General features: G+C 45.5%; 1 protein-coding gene across 2 annotated transcripts in view; it reads left to right on the forward strand.

Moving 5' to 3' along the window:
- The first annotated feature begins 13,160 nt into the window (after positions 1-13,160).
- Positions 13,161-17,361, forward strand: part of FRMD7 (FERM domain containing 7) — a 30,639-nt gene continuing 26,438 nt past the window's right edge. For both annotated transcript variants that reach the window (XR_004002083.1, XM_030576224.1), the window contains exon 1: positions 13,161-13,312. Coding sequence is in view for 1 of the 2 variants with exons in the window: in XM_030576224.1 (XP_030432084.1) it covers positions 13,256-13,312 (57 nt within the window). In the remaining variant the exon portion in view is untranslated. The remainder of the gene's footprint in view (positions 13,313-17,361) is intronic.

The following is a 17,361-nucleotide window of genomic DNA, read 5'->3' on the forward strand; positions in this document are numbered from 1 at the left end:
AGTCTTCCTGCCAATTCCCATCAGGCTGGAAAGCCTTCGTGTCCATATCGTCTGTGAAGCGCATTGTGGAGTTATCCAGATTACAGGTAGGTTCACAATTTGTCAGCTTTTATTTCTAGCTTAGGGAGATGCAAGTTCAGGACTGATACCAGTAACTGTAAATACTCAAAACGAAACAAAGGGCGCTCCTACAAGAAATGTAGAACTTGTGTTGCAGAACAGATTGGTTGCAATCACACCTCCATGGCTCAAAGTGGCTGGGTGCCAGAAGCAGCTCACATGTTTGGGGGCATCAAAGCTCCTTGGACTGGACATGGATGAGGAGCTATTTTCTTGTTCTGCTTGATATCTCAGCTGGTCTGTTGGAGTGACATACACTCGCTTCAGCTCTTCCCTTTTTGCAGTTTTCCTTTGGTAGGTGCAGGAATACCAGGCACACCACTGGTGGGATATCAGTTTGAATAACAGCAGAAGCCTTTGTGTTTGTTCACAGCAAATGGCATTTATTCTGTGCTCAGTTATATCCCTAATATTAACCCTGGCCTTTCTTAGTTAACGTGCATAATCAATTTCTGATAAGTAGATAAAAGCAGACAATACTCAATGCATGTGAGACTGTATTGTAACTGTACCTTGCAGCACTCAGACTACAAACTAAATTAACCCCTCACTGATTGCTGAGCACAACTTCCACAAGATGGCGCCTTTTTAAAGCAAAAGTCTCATTTCCTCCAGGTGGTTTTTCTAGATGTGTTTTCTTGGAATGTTTCTTGTGTTCTGTACCCGACTATCAGCGTTTTGGGTAGCAAAGTTGTTTTACACTGGAAAAACAAAAACCCATTTCTAAGGCAGTTTAGAATAATTTTGTGTGTTAGGATTGAGGTAGCCTAGCCTGCTCTTTGATATCTATCCAGACCAGATCCACTGTGTGCCATATATAACAGGAATTATCTCCATCCTCTTCAAAAAAGTTTGATCTTCTGGTTATCAGCTCCTTAAGAGCCATGTACTGTCCTCTCTGTGTCAGCCATTCCAGCTGCTATCACTGGGTGTTGTGTGCAGGAATCAAGGATGGTAGGTGGCTCCCAAGATGATTCCCTGACTTGTTACAACAGCCAAATTATCATGAAAATTAAGCAGCCAAGGCACAAAAGCCGCTCCTCCATCCTGATGGTGAGAATGAGATTTTACTTGGGTCTCAGGAACAAGTGACCCGGCTGAATTGAATTTCGCATGCTGTGTTAGTGTCAAATGAGCGAGTGGAAAGGTCCATTCTGAATTGACTTGTAATTTGTCTAGTTCTTAAAACAAAGCAACACCTGTTTTGCACAGCGCCATGGTCTGAAACTTAAATGGCAGCAGGCTTCTCTCCACCATATCAGATAGATTATATATCTCTGCATGCGACTCCTAATCAGGCTCACTCTGCAGATTTTGTCTGGGAACCAATAGACGGGATCAGGCCCAGTGAAGTTTGTGGGACTTGCACAGAATTTGTACCAGTGCTTACCTTGCACTGTTTATTGCTGCGTGCTGGTGCCTATGATCATTGTAAAGCTGTAGCATCATAGCCATACCATTAGCAGCAATGGCATCCTGCTGCCAGATTGTCAGGCGGTTTTCATCCTGCTTTATTATTGATTTAACAACCAAAATTAAAAAAAATATTTAAATGGGACTTTCCTGCAGCTTTCAGACAAACGCTAGCCCTTGTGTATCAAACAATCCCCTCAAATCTTGCAACTCACAATTCGCTGGCATTGATTCATGCAAGCATGGCAATAAAGTAAGTTTCATGTGATTTAATAAATAAGTTACGGTGACATCAAGATGACCAGGTATGATTTCAAACAGGAAAGTTGGTGGCCAGATCAGACACTGAGGCCAAGATCTTCAAAGGCATTCAGGGTCCCAACTCCCATTGAAATACCTTTGAGGATGTGGGCCTGTGTGTGTGAAATGCAAAGGGCCTTCTCAGGTAGGAGTGGGGCAAACTTGGCACAGAAATACTCAGAGATAATCTCATCTAATCCCCAGACAAAGTGCAGATTGGATGCACCTGAAAGTAATGCAAAGGAGAATGAATGGGAAACAAGGCCCTGACAGCACAGGTAATATTAATTGATGGAAGCATGAAAACAAGGTGGATTGGTTTAAATAATGATTTAAATCACCAAGTGGAAAACCTTAATTGAAATAATTCATTTTAATTAGGGCTGTCGATTAATCGCAGTTAACTCACACAATTAACTCAAAATTAATCATGATTAAAAAAATTAATCCTGATTAATCATAGTTTTAATCGCACTGTTCAACAGTAGAATACTATTTGAAATTTATTAAATATTTTTGATGTGTTTCTACATTTTCAAATATACTGATTTCTATTACAACACAGAATACAAAGTGTACAGTGTTAACTTTATATATATATTTTTATTACAAATATTTGCACTGTAAAAATGATAAACAATATTTTTCAATTCACCTCATACAAGTACTGTAGTGCAATCTCTTTATAGTGAAAATACAACTTACAAATGTCGATTTTTTTTGTTACATACCTGCACTCAAAAAAAAAAAAGGCAAAACTTTAGAGCCTACAAGTCCACTCAGTCCTACTTCTTGTTCAGCCAATCGCTCAGACAAACACCTTTGTTTACATTTATGGGAAATAATGCTGCCCTCTTCTTATTTACAATGTCACCAGAAAGTGAGAACAGGCGTTTGCATGGCACTTTTGTAGCCGGCATTGCAAGGTATCTATGTGCCAGTTATGCTAAACATTCGTATGCCCCTTCATGCTTCGGACACCATTCCAGAGGACATGCTTCCATGCTGATGACACTCGTTAAAAAAAATGTGTTAATGAAATTTATGAATGAACTCCTTGGGGGAGAATTGTATGTCTCCTGCTTTGTTTTACCCACATTCTGCCATACATTTTGTGTTATAGCAGTCTCGGATGATGACCCAGCACATATTGTTCGTTTTAAGAACACTTTCACTGCAGATTTCACAAAACGCAAAGAAGGCACTAATGTGAGATTTCTAAAGATAGCTACAGCACTGGACCCAAGATTTAAGAATCTGAAGTGCCTTCCAAAATCTGAGAGGAACGAGATGTGGGACATGCTTTCAGAAGTCTTAAAAGGAGCAACACACTGATATGGAAACTACAGAACCGGAACCACCAAAAAAGAAAATCAACCTTCTGCTGGTGGCATCTGACTCAGGTGATGAAAATGAACATGTCGATCGACGCTGCTTTGGATCATTATCGAGCAGAACCCATCATCAGCATGGACACATGTCCTGTGGAGTGGTGGTTGAAACATGACGGGACGTATGAATCTTCAGCACATCTTGCAATGCCGGCTACAACAGTGCCACGCGAACGCCTATTCTCACTTTTAGGTGACACTGTGAAGCAGAAGCAGGCAGCATTATCTCCAGAAAATGTAAACTAACTTTTTGTCTGAATGATTGGCTGAACAAGAAATAGGACTTGAGTGGACTTTTAGGTTCTAAAGTTTTACATTGTTTTATTTTTGAGTGCAGTTATTTTTTGGACATAATTCTACATTTGGAAGTTCAGCTTTCATGATAAAGAGATTGCACTGCAGTACTTGTATTAGGTGAATTGAAAAATATTTCTTTGTTTTTTTACAATGCAAATATTTGTAATCAAAAATAAAATATAAAATTAGCACTTTTTACACTTTGTGTTCTGTGTTGTAACTGAAATCAATATATTTGAAAATGTAGAAAACATCCAAAAATATTTACATAAATAGTATTCTATTATTAAACAGCACGATTAATCATGAAAGCCATTGCTATTTTTTTTAATTGTGTGATTATTCATGATTAATTTTTTTAATCACTTGAGACACCTAATTTTAATCAACTTTTTTATTTGTACTTCACTTATTTTCTAAAAAAAGGTGCCCTCTCCTTGGGTTAATATAAGCATTAAAATGTTGATTTAGAATTAAATAGAGCTTTTACACTACAGTTGATACATGGTTTTGCTACTTAGGAAGGTACACTATAACTGTGTATATTTCTTTAAGCAAATATATAGCTTTATATATTCAGATTCTTATTAATTGTCCATTTTAGGATGTTAGAAATTGGTGAATAATATATTGCTTATTTACTAGATAATTAACATTTTTCTCAAGATATGTGTCAAGTTGCATTGGGATGGTAACTGGAATTGAATTGAGCACAAAACAGCAGATACAATTTATTTTTATTAAACAAAACAACCGCAAATCTTTTGGATACATAAACTTCTCTTATCAAAACGTTTCACATTTACAGCTAAACGATTTAGTAAACAGGGATTTACTGTAGTCGGTGAATTAAACTGATTATTTCAGGTCAGCCCGGGAAAATTTTCAAATATGCCTAACTGTGAAATCTTAAGTTCCTACTCATCTAAGTCTCTTGAAAAATGAAACAACAGTCTCCTAAATTCCGTCCCCTCCTCCTCGTTTTTATTCACAGACTGGAAGAGACAGACACGTTTTCCTCTTTCTCAAACTCCCAATCGATCTCTCAACTTTGAATGGAGTAAATATTCTTTCTGTGCCTGCAGAACAGGCTACCGCTGTCCAAAGCTGGTTTAGTACCTCGGCGGGCTCTGGTCCCAGGTGCTTAGCTAGTGACTTCCCCCAGGTTCAGTGGTGTGACTTGCTTTAAAACAGCATCAGCAAACGTGTCCTGCTCGAATGGTCCCCTCCCACCCTGAAAGCTGTTATGGCTGGCACGAGCGGCTGGTGATTATTAGATGCCTAGGTCTTAGCAGCATCTTCTTCAGCAGCTCGGAATCTACCCTGGTACTTTGCTTGATCCAGCCGCCTCTTTCCTGCCAGCACCTCTTTTGTCAAGGTCCCTCGAAGTCTTTTCCAAATTTCAGCAGCATTGGCAACCCAGCAGCAATCTTCCCGCCATTTGTGGAAGGCTCTGGAAGCAGGTTTCGGCGTATTCAGCCCATCTTCTACATTGCTCTCCAGTCCAGTGCTGAGTACTTTGGCTGTGGTAGTTCCATCTGTTTGGTCACGATTTTCTTCACAAACTGTCATCAGAATAGGCCAGTTCTGAACACATAGTTCAGAACAGTCAACCACTGAATTCCACTGTACATCCTGGGGGAGAATTCATCTGGCTTCGCCTCCTCTCTTCAGTGAGGCTGAAGCAGAGTGGTTGTCATGAAAGTATTTTGCAATGTCAGCACAAGACGCTAGCTAAAAGATGCATCAAATGAGCACTGCAACCATGCGTTACAAGTTTCAGGTTCCCTTTGTTACCTTCTTCTCGATTTCTTCTCATCTTTGCTACATTTGCTGCAGTGCCTGTGACAAAGCTACACAACTGACACTTGAATTTCTGTTCAGTCTGTGACAGCTTTCACTGCTACTTCTTTTAAGTACTCTGCGGTATGGGCATTTCCTGATGTATCAGTTGTTTCTGTAAGACAGACACTCCACTTTCTGTTGTCACACCAGCATGTATTGCTGGATCATTGTGTACATTGCTCCACCCATCAAGACTCAGATTAATGAATTTCCCAACAATGTTTTTTGCACACTGCTCATTTTCCTTCTTATATCCTGTAGCCAAAAACTTTGCAGCAATGTCTGCTCTATTGGGTCCACAGTAGGCTGGTCATAATGACTGAACCTGCCAATGAAATGTTGTTCTGAACAAGACAAAGAGGAGAATTTGTTGCATAAATGAACTGAACAGCCTTTTCATCGATGGGATCTGCCTGGAATTGACTGGTCCTGGTTACAAACTCAGCCATGGTTTGATTGGATGATGAAGAAAGTTTTATTTTATAATTTTTTTTGGATACGGGTAATCTACTGTCTGACATGTTTAGTGGCAGCACTGCTGACGTTGCAGATGATGGACGTTCACAACCTCTTATGTCTAAGCTGGGCACTGAAACAAAGTCATAAAAACAAGTCACTCTCACTCACTGAGCATTACTCTGCGCTGCTTTAAAAAATGGGATTGTAAATGGAGGATTCCTCCTACCGCCGCTGTTTGTGCCACTGTTTAAATGATGTAATTTATTCTAAACCCAGTTCTACAGGGAAAATAATTAATAAATCATAAGGATGATCAAAATCTATTAAAACCCTTATTTCTAGCAATGTACCAAAGAATTTGAAAAAGAAATTTTTAAATGTTAAAATTTGTAAATGCCTGATACAATTTTACTTTTAAACAGGACGTCTTCGCCTAGGATGTTTGATTGTATTGAGCAATAAAATAATCATTCCAGAAGTCCAGCAGTAACAGTAAATACACCCACAACAAACTAACATACCAGTAATATTTTGAACACTAACATTTTGAAATTCATAAGTAATCCTGTCTAAAATTCATAAGTAATAAGTAAGTAATCCTGTCTAAAAACAAAAATTCTGACCATAATCTAAGTTATCATCATAGCACAGTAAGGACGTGGTAGGCAGGCCATAAGAATGGGGCAAAAAATAAGTTTACTAACCAGTTGATCCAGGTTGTTCAGATACATCCACATCATCATCTTCGAAGTCACTGCCATCTGAGGAGCATTTTCCATAATGCTGTTCATTTAGAGAGCCAGGCCTTACATCTCCTAGTCACACTGTTTACATTTGCCACCTGTTCCCTTTTCACCCAGAAGTACAGGAATTTATTGAAAATGTTCCCAGACAGGGTCTTTTTATGACCTGCAGCCATGGCAGGTTTTCTCCAGTTGCCAGGTGTTGAAATCAACACTAGAGGCTATAAAATAGGTGTATGAGACCACCCAGGTAGGTTCATGGGATGATCCTAATGAGAGAGATGCTGGTGTCTCCTTTGCCAGTTTCTTGCACCTAGTAGCACACCCCTTGAGTTCCCCACAGGATCAAGCCCTTAATATGGTACATGATCCGTAGAGCCATATTTATAACGGTTGACCTCCAAAGCTAGATGTGTTCCCCCTGAGTCTTTCTCTCTCTAGAAAAACAGCCTTTAGCTCAGTTTTTGATAGAGGCTCATGTATACAGCATACTTATTTTTTTTAATTTTGTAAGAGATTATAAGAAGTTTAGGTGTTGGTGTATTAACTATTAAATTCAGATATTTAAACAGTTTCATTTTTAAAAAGAGAAACTATAATTTAAATAATTAAAAACCCTTTTTCCCCAAAAAACAAAAAAAACCCATCGATTTTTGTCCACTTTTCATGTTTGCAATCTGTACCCAAAGAAGCAGGTGAGGTCTCACTGAAAACAATACACAGCACTTCTGACCAGCCCTCTTCATACACAGATCTGAAAGTGCATTGTAAAGGTAGGTACGACTTTACAGGTGGAGAAACTGAGGCACAGAGAAGTTAAGTGACTTGCCCAAGCTCAAACCGTGACTTAGCGGCAGACCCAGGAACACAACCATGGTCTCTGGTCCATTCCCCGGTCCATGTGTCCTCTATAGTCAGGGATCCGTTGTAGAGCAGGGGCAGGGCAAGTGCCTAAACTCACTGGAGAACTTTTTCAGAAAGGAAAGAATGCACTGCTGGAAGGATCTGTCTTTGGCAGATGGAGTGCAGTGTATAAATCAGACCCATAGATAATCGCAGGGGTTTACTACCAGACAGAATGGGCGTTGCATCCAGCTGAACCTGTGAGCTTTGTCCCAACAGCAAGCAAAACCCGTCCTTTGCTTCCAGTTTCAGTTGTAGGGTTCTGGCCTCTGGGGCTCGGATGGAAAATGCAACCGTAAGTGCTGATTTCAGGTGGATTCACACTGGTGAGGGTCTGAAGTGCTTCTTCCCCCAGCAAAATGAGTTAAAAAATAGTTACCAAACATCTAACCCAGCTAAATAATAAACAGGCATACATAGGGCAGATGTCCAGCACGGGGAGCAGGGTGCACGTTCTTTACACTACCACCCAGAAGCACCAGCAAAGTGCATTTGGCACTTGGATGTCCTGCTAAGGGATTATAATACTGCCCAGTCAAGTTCCCTTTTCAAGGGCGTCTCCTTTCAGATCTGCAAGTGAGTAGGTCCTGTTGCTAGGTAGTTTTGCCAACCCAAAAGAAAGACCCATTGATTGGCATGTAGAGGGAACAGTTCTGGGGGGAGGATGGCTTAACAGAGTACTACATTTGCCAACTATCTGGCAAGCGGACGTTCAGGAGACTCTAAAGTCATGTAACCTGGGTGACTCAGCTATTCGTCAGGGGCCCTGGGTGCTGGCCAGATGTCCTGTGCTGCTCCTGTCACTGCTTCTGGGAGGATATTAGGGGAAGAAAAACTGCACGAGTCCACCCCCCAAACTCCATGAATGGAAATCCCCTTTGGAGATAGCACAGGGGGCAGAGCCAGAGGCTCCCCGTTTTGCTGCTGCAGTAGAGTTAGCAGCGGGATGCAGGGGCACCAGGAGTGGGGACCCAGGCCTCCCTGTCTGGAGCTGGAAATTTGGCTTGGCTGCTCCTCCTCCAGGATGGAGGGGAGGGGAGGCCAAATTTGAGTGGTGCTGCGACCCGTGTGCCGACTTGGCCCCCCAGCCCCTGACAAGAAGTAGAGCAGGGCACACCGGGAACCCCAGCCTCGGGGAGATGGGAGGGCTGGATCTGGTTCTTGGTGCTTCCTGGGGAAGTAGGGAGACAGGAGGTAGATGGGGTCAGGGGCTCCCAGAATGGCGGGCTCCTGGTGGGGATGGTGCTCCTCAGCCTCGCTGGATAAGAGCTCCGGGCAGGGTATGGGACCAGCAGGGGAGGGAGCGTGTGTGGGGCTGGGCTCCGAGGCAGCCTGAGGGAGCTCAGCACTGGATATGGGGAATAGCAGAGGGGAGCTCAGGGCAGGTGTGGGGGGAAGTGTGTGGGGCTGAGTTCAGGGGATAAAGCCCTGGGTCCCCCACTCAGGAGAATGCTGGTGGCACCCCCCCAGCCCCCGAGGGTTGGGCCAGCATAGCAGGGGATTGGCAAGCACAGACCACCGCCCAGCGGCAGACATAGCCGTACAGGACACGGCTTGCTAAGGGAAGGCCGTGTCTGTTCAGGACTGGGAGGAGGTGTGATCCCTGACTGCTAGAGCCCCGTGTGCCAGTCAGACGCAGCGATACCAGCTACACTGTGCTTTTCCCATGGAGCAGGCAGGCTGGGAAAAGCCTCACCCGAGGAGCGCTGGGTCAGTACTGCGTGCCGGTCTGAGCTCGCCTTGCCTACACGCAGACTGTGTGCGCAGCAGGCCGCCGGGCCAGGTGCTTGTTGAGAAGCAGCTCCCCGTTGCAGCTGGTGGCCTGCGGCTCCTGGGTGGTCCATTCGATTCCAGCCCAGCCCTGCATGACAGAGACTTTCTGACATTTCTGAGCTCCAGGCTCTCAAGCCCCCCACTCAGGGAGCCCTGGTGGGGTGCAGGAGGGATATGGTTTTATTTACTAGTCAACCTCATACAGCCAGGCCTGCGACTGGACTGGGGAGTCCTGGAAGCCAGGGATCTGCTGGCTCAGGCTGGGGGGGGAGAGGGAGCCCTCAGTGCCCCTCTGGCCTCGTTCAGCAGGGATGGATCTGCTGTGCTCAGACATAACCAGTGCCACTGGTCCTCATCTCCGTGCCCATGGATTCCCCCAGTTGCCAGCATTGTGGTTGTGTCACTTCTGGCTGCTGTTGGTTTAATGGCTGCGCAGGGGACTCTGCTTCTCTGGCTGCTGAGGAGCCCAGCCCAGCCCAGCCCAGCCCTCACTCCAGCCGTTACTGAGTCCCCCGCCCTGCGGCCTCCAGTGAGTAACCAGCAGACAGGGCTGGCTTGCATGTGGTGAGTCAGTGGCAAGGTCAGACTCCAGGATTCCTGATTCCTCCAGCCAGCAGACGGGAACTGAAAAGCAATTCACATTGCAAGCTAACAGAGAGATGGGACTAATATCGGATTCTCCTCAGCCTCCTCTATGAGCAGTCCAGGCATGTGGACTTCTCTGCTGTCACCCCCTTTTCCTCAGTGGTCAGCGCTCAGCCTGTCTCAGGCCCTCAGTAACGTCCATTCCCAGGCCAGGCCTGGCTCTCTGCTGCTCCTGCTACAAACTGCTGCCACCCCGCTGGCCCCCCTCCCCACCAGTGTCCATGCGCTACCCGTTACTTTCATTAGAAGTTCATCGGCCTCTGAATAGTTCCCAAACAAGAGCAGCCTGTCTGCTAGCATCACCTTCAGCTTGCTCCGTCTTTCCACATCCACTGCAAACTCTCGGGAATGACGGGCTGACCTATGGACCTCTGCCCAGCTATCACCACAACATCATGTGGCCATGCAGGGTCGGAGGGTGTTTATGGCTGACACATTCCCACACAATGTTCTGACATCACATGGCTGCCCCCGCCCCCAGGTTATTCTCAGCACTGGAGTGCTGCTCTCATCTGTGCATAGCAATCCTTAATGGTTTGTGTGTTTAAAAATGCGTCTGTTGTGGAGAAGAGCTGCACTCCAAGTGGGATGAGCCAAGTCTAATGATTTATACATGACACCTAGCGACCCGAACAGCCTGGATCATGAGCCAAGGCAAACCACGTTTATTTTGTCCAGGGCAGCTCATTTGTTCTATGTCAGTGGAGTTTTGCCTTGAATGTATCTGTACGAAAATCCAGTGCAGACCACAGCAGATCCTTCTTCCTTGTCTTGGCCAACAGAGGAGTTTTGTTGTCTGGTTGGGAAGGGGAGTCATTCAGAAATTGGATTGACTTGTACCTCTCACACTCTGCTCCAGTCAGCGGCTAACTGAACTATGGGGTTTCTGTCCCTCTTCATCTGACACTTTAACCTCTCACTCCCTGAGCTGTATCTACCTGTCTCCTCTCACATCACTATCTGGAGTCATATAATGGCCCAGATCCTGGAGTCAGCAGGAGCTGAGAGTACTTGGCACCATGCAGGGTCCCAAGATGCAGGTTCTGTTCCCAGCTCCACCATGCCAGTCAACATTCCTTTGGCAAGAATCGAAGGGCCCATGAGGCTGTGTTGCTTTGGGTCAGGACTGGGGGCATTGCTGTGGGAGTAAGAAGCAGCTATGAAATATGTAATGGACAGTGTTAGTACAAATCCACTGTTAGTATCTATGCAGCATCTTGGTGTGTTTCTCTGAACTTAGCCCCTTCCTGCTATGCCGCAAGGAGAGATACAGCAGAACGTTGTTAGCAGTGTCACAGAAATGTGACATGAAACCAGACAAAATCTTCTTCCATTGTGAACAGTGGGTTTTAAAGAATAGCTTGTAAGGACTGGACACAGCGAGTTACCTGGTTACAACCGGAATAAAGCTCGTTAATTGTATGAACCATTCGGCCGAATCATAGAATACCCGATTCAGGACTTGTCACATGGAACAGACCCAGTGGCCCTCATACCTAGCAGTGGCTTGTGCTGGATTCTACAGAGGAAGGTGAAAAACCCAGAAAGCACCTTGGTAGGTTTGTTATGGTGAACTACTGTTGTTGTTATTTCCATAGCAAGGTATGGGTAGGAGGCACTTTACAAAGTGATCAAGAACAATACTGAGAATGTAACACCCAGTTCTTCCCAATAGTCTTTCTTTCCCTTCGTCGGCGTCACTTCCTTTATCTATTTATTTGTATCGCAGTAGCTCTGCGAGGTCCCAGCTGAGCCTGGGCACTCCCTGTGCCTGATGATGCACATACACATCATGAGAGACAGTGCCGGCACTCAGCAGAGCTTTCAAACTAAACGGACAAAAGTGGGGAGAGGACACAGGTCCAAAGAGGTGAAATGACTTGCCCAAGGTTACCTAGTAGGTCAGTGGCAGAGCCAGGTCTCCTCAGTCCCAGTCCAATGCTCTCTCTTCCTGTCATGCCTAGGGTTTCCTCCTATCGCTGACAGGACCATGAGGGTTTCCCTGTGATAACTCTCAGAGCCTCATAGCACATATGCTGCATTTGGTGCTAGCAAGGTGACTGGAAGGGATGGTTTCCTTTGGGTGCCATCCCTCTCCGTTTGGCTGATGCTCATTCCTCTGCAAGTGGCAAGACAGTGAATTAGTCTAGCTGCCTTCACAACTGACCCCACAGGATTCAGCAAGGTGCATTATGGGGAATATTAGTCATGGGACTTGTCCCAAATGGCCAGGAGAGCCAGGATCCCCTGTAATCATGCCCATACCTCTCAGATCATGATGACTTACTAGCATCATCTAGTGGGACTGTGCCACTGTTGCTTTAAAGCCAAAGAAATCTTATGGGTTGTAAAGATTTTTTCTTCCTGCTGCAAGCAGGTGCAATGCTGCTCCCTGGTGCTTATGGGTATAAATGGGGAAAATTCCCTGGAACAAGTGGACATGCAGACAAGTGTCTGGGGGAGTCAGCTCTGAGGCCTGAAATGTTAATATTAACTGTTTCACAGCTGATCACTGTAGCCGAAGCAGCCAGCTGGTATTTGTAGAAGGGTCCTGAATCCTGGAGCCAGGTTGTCTCACAGAACTGTGATCCTCAGCTAATCTTGAAGCAAGCGTGGTGTAAGGTGCAAGTTAGAAACAAAACCCCAGAGCAAGGATGTTTCGTGGTTTTCTTTATTCCATTGTGAGCTTTTCTCAAGGCTCCAGTGAGAGAGATTCTTCTGTCTGGCTGCTTCAAACAAATCTTTTCAGAAGATATCGGCTTATTCCTCTGCTTTGTTCACAGAAACAGCCAGAATGAGTCTGATTCCATACAGGCTACAGGGCTAGTTTTTAGGCTGGTATTTAACAATTTAAGAATTGGGTTAGAAGGAAGAATGAAGTTATTACCACCAGACAACTAATACGAGCAGATAGATCTGCTCCTTCTGACTTTATTGCATGAAATTTGGACGATTTTAGCCATTGCATTTCTCAAACAACTAATGAAAAATCTCTGCTTTTGCCAGACCCACTCTTGTTTGCATCAGTTTAAATTCTGAGTGGCTCCATTGAAACCAGTCCCTTGGATGCTCTTAATAATAATGTAATGTTAATTTACAAAAAGCAATTACAAGTTGCTATTTAGAAGAGGCAGCTGTCAGGATCACTGCTTACTGTATTTGTGTTTCTTCCCAGGCATTGCATTCCTTTGCTTCCAGACCTCCCTTCAAAGAGAAGTCTGCATCTGTGTAACAGTGGCTGCAGCCTTCTCCATCCAGCTGAGAGTGAAATTGTGTGTGAAAGAGGAGTCAGGGTACCCTGTCTGGCACACAGCGCAGATTACCAAGACTCCTGCACTTGCTAACAGCTCAGCTGCGTGCTCAAGGATGCTGCATCTGAAAGTCCAGTTCTTGGATGACTCCCAGAAGATCTTTGTAGTGGATGTAAGTGACTATCATATTATTGTTTTGTTCTAATTACTGAAGTCATTGCTGCACCAAAGGATTACATAACCCTCAGATGGTCTCTGACAGCTTCTGCTTTTCAGCTTTGGAAAAAGGAGCATGTAGTGTTGTCCTCCTTGTATGTTTCAGTGCTAATGAGCGTAAGATGAGCTCTGTCATTTGCACCCTATTTTTAAAAAGTGGGGGAGATGGGTGTTACTCATCTGGTGTCATCAGTTTGAAATCAGCCGGGATGGGGTGTATTTTTGACAAGTGTGACAGTCTGTCTTCGTTTGTCTGGATGCCAACATAAGCATCAGCCAGGAAGAAAAGTCTGGGTCCAGGACAAACATAACATATTTAACCAAATTGCCCATGGGGAGAAAGATCTGTACGCTGGTCTTCATGGAGACAAGGCTGATGAGAAAAAAGAATGAAATTACAGTAAGGAGAACAGAAGCAAAGAAAACCATTGACTCTTATTTACTGTATAACAGTACCTGGAAAAAACTATATAGTTATTAACTATGCACAATTAATAAATATTAACTTTGAATATTAACCTATAAAATCTGCCCTAAAATATTAGCCTTTAATTCCTACATCGTTACAGCTTTGTGTGTCACTAAATGCAAAGTGATATTACTGTCTACATCGCTTTCTAGGAGTGATTGAGAATATACTATAGATTAGCACGCTACGGTCACATTCAAATAACATTTAACCAGATCGATTTCAGTACTTAGTTCTCTCTCTCCAGGGACCATGTTATTTTATATAAAGTTATTTTATTCAAATTATAATACATTTCCTAGGAAATATTTTATAACAGAGCCTGAGAGAACTTGTATTCAGTTTCACTTGTAGTTTAGTTTCTTTGCAATTACATTTTTGAATACAGTAATTCCATACTCTGAATAAGTAGGAAGATTTTTTTTTCCCTTTTGTTTCGTTACATGAATGTAGCAGAGGTATGGAGTCAGCTGGCAAATGAGGTGTTTTTAAACATGCTGAGTTTTATCACGATGAGATCGGTGTGTGAGGGGTGAGGGTTCGATGAATGCTGCTAATACAATATTGCTGCAGTTTGCCCATCTCTGTGTCCTTATTTGCACAAGACAATTATAGCACGCTCGCCCTGCATGACATGTTATTGCAGCAAATAGCTTCCATTAGAGCAACTACAAGTCATTTCCTTCTTTTCTTCTGCATGGAACAGCACTGGAAACCTCTTTTAGGCATTTGCTGCTCTGTGGTTATGATAAATGAGGAGCTGAATTAGTGACTTGTCCAGAATAAAAAGACTGCTCTAGGCTAAGCTTTGAACAGATATTTCAAGCAACTCAAACGTGACTCTTCCTAAACCCTTACTGCCTTTGGGAAGCTCTCTCAAATGTAGAGTGCTTTAGTGTAATGGGAGAAAGAAATACAAAAGAGACCAAATACAAGGGCCTTGTTTCCCACTGTCTCGTACCTTGGGCAATCATTTGCACCCGTCCCCCATGGACATAAATACCACTGGTGGGACTGGACAGGTCAGAGCTGATGTTCCGTACACCCACTTTGCACCAGAGTAAATAGCTACACAAGGGTGCCAGCCGGTGGGGAATTGTGTCTCTTTTTGGAAAATTGAGGCCTTAAACAGCTAGGGCAAATGTTTCTGCTGCTAGCAAATCCCCACCCCCAGCAGCTAACATTTACTTCAGGCTCAGGAGAAACTTTAAAAATGCTCTGATGCTGCATTTCAGAGGGGCACATGCAACAGAATCAGGGTTAGCAGCCAGGTTTGTCCTTTATCCAAGGTGAAGGAAGCAGTGTCTGAATCTGCAAACCAGGGGATACCACATTTTACCTCCTACCAGCATTCTTGTAGGGCTCGTTGGTTTCCTTCTAGCAGCACTTCCCTTGGGGGTGAAGCACTTCCCTTGGGGGTGAAGAGATTCTGTGGATGCGGCCTGGCTCCTCCCTCTCCCCCACCCCAACCTCAGAAGCAGCAAGGCGGCTAGGCTGAGGGTCTGTGCCACTCCCAGCCAGAACATCGGAGCAGGTGTCCCTTTGCAGACCCTCCAGCAATCCTTTTCCCTTCTATCTCTAGGGAAGCCGTGAGGCCACTGGCTTCCCCCCAGGGCTATAAGACGTGAGCCCCTCCAGTTACTGCTGCAGTGGGAGAGTTAGTGAGGCTCCCATCAGCGTTAGCCTCCACTGCTTTCTGCTGCGGCATTTTGCTGCTTGTGTGAAGGGAACAGTCTGCATCTGCTGGCTGTGCCTTTGCTCCAGTACCTGCTTGCTCTGAGGACCTTGCTCTGACCCATGGTAAAAGACCTCGAAGTGATGAGGGAAGCAGCAGGGCTCCTCTCTGCATGCTTCCTCCTTGCTCTCTTCCATGCATGCTGCCCACCCCGATCCTGGCTTTTCCCTCCCCCATCTGACAGCAGAGCAGAGCACAGAGCCCGTAAAAACTGGCAAGGAAGGAGGCCTGACCTGTTCATTTCCCCAGGGGCAGGCACGAGGCCGAGCCCAGTGCTTTTCCCAGAGGCGAGGCACTCACCCTTCCCTGAAGAGACTACTTCATGTTCTAACGGATCGCGCCGTTCAGAATGTCTAGCCATATTCCTAGTCGGTCTGTGTTGGCAGCGCTGCTTTCCAAGTATCATCCTTCGCTTGCTGCTCCCTGACACATGACTTTCTGTTTGGTCAGGTTAGGCTGATGTTCTCTGTCCTGGTTTCTAATCTCTCTCAGTCCCTCTGTACCAGTTTTCTGCCCTCCCTGAAGTTCACAATACCTCCCAGTTTGGGATCCTCTGAGACCCTAATGAATGTGCCACCTATTCTGTTGGCCGAGCCATCCCTAATTTTGTTAGGCTCCTTAATGGTGATCAGCGTCACTGCACAGCTAAAATCTTCCTTAGGGAAGATTGCTAAGCCAGTGAACACTGCCCTTTGTTACAAACCATTCTGAGAGCCTAGTTACGGCCCGGAGACCCAGCGGGGAGCTGAGACACAGAGCTCCCGAGTGGCAGGGGAGAGAGATGAGCTTGCAGGATGCCAGCGGAGGAGCATTCTCAGCACCAGCAGGTCTTTATTTTCCCCGCAGAGCCCTGCCAGTGCTAGCTGAGTAGAAGGGCTCAACCCACAGCCCAGCCCGACACTCTGGCCCCTGCAGTGCTGCCCACAGTGTCAGTAACCTCCTTGAACTCCGGGGCTGCTTCCTATGCGGTGGCACGGGGACTCCTGTGCCTTCTCGCCCCAAGGCCCATGCGTGGGACATACGTAATTTGCAGGAATAGCACCAGGGTTTTTGGCGCCCTAGGTGGGAGTCCTTCCGCGTTCCCGGTCAGTGGCAATTCGGCGGCGTGGGGGTCCTTCTGAGTCCCGGTCTTCGGGGCACTTCAGCAGCGGGTCCCGGAGCGAGTGAAGGACCCACCGCCGAATTGCCGCCGAAGACCCGGAACGCGGAAGGACCCCCCCTCTGCCAAATTGCCGCCACAAAATGCCGCCCCCCCCAAATCCTGGTGCCCTAGGCAACTGCCTAGGTCGCCTAAATGGAAGCGCCAACCCTGGTAATTTGGCTTCTTGCACTGCATGGGATATTGCAACCCTATCAGCAGTGCAGCAACATTCTTTCTTTTCCCTTTCCCTGCGTGTGTGAATGAGCTATCCAGCACCTGGGCCCTTAGCTAACGTCATTCAGGACATTCTTCCGATCGCTGGAAGTAGTTTAAACGAAGCAGGACGAGTGGATTTCCAGCAGCATTTTGAGACTGTCTGAGAGCAGGGCAGAATTGGTGAGAAAACGGCTTTGTTGCTTTCTGCTCCGCACAAAGGCTGAATGTTTGCAGAGCTTGCTTCTTTGCAAGTATAATTTGCTACAGGGCAAGTTTTGTCTGAAAACCAGCAAACCTAACTGCCAGGCACAGCCAGCAAAGGGCACAAATTTACTGCATCCTCCTGTCCTTTATCGTGAGTCAAGGCAGGAATTTACTGAATTTAACAGAGCTGACTGCCCTGCATTTGCAAGTCGATGCATGCGCATATGGCCGGATGGGGGG

The sequence above is a fragment of the Gopherus evgoodei genome, chromosome 9 (genome assembly GCF_007399415.2).
Source record: "Gopherus evgoodei ecotype Sinaloan lineage chromosome 9, rGopEvg1_v1.p, whole genome shotgun sequence".
Lineage (NCBI taxonomy): Eukaryota > Metazoa > Chordata > Testudines > Testudinidae > Gopherus > Gopherus evgoodei.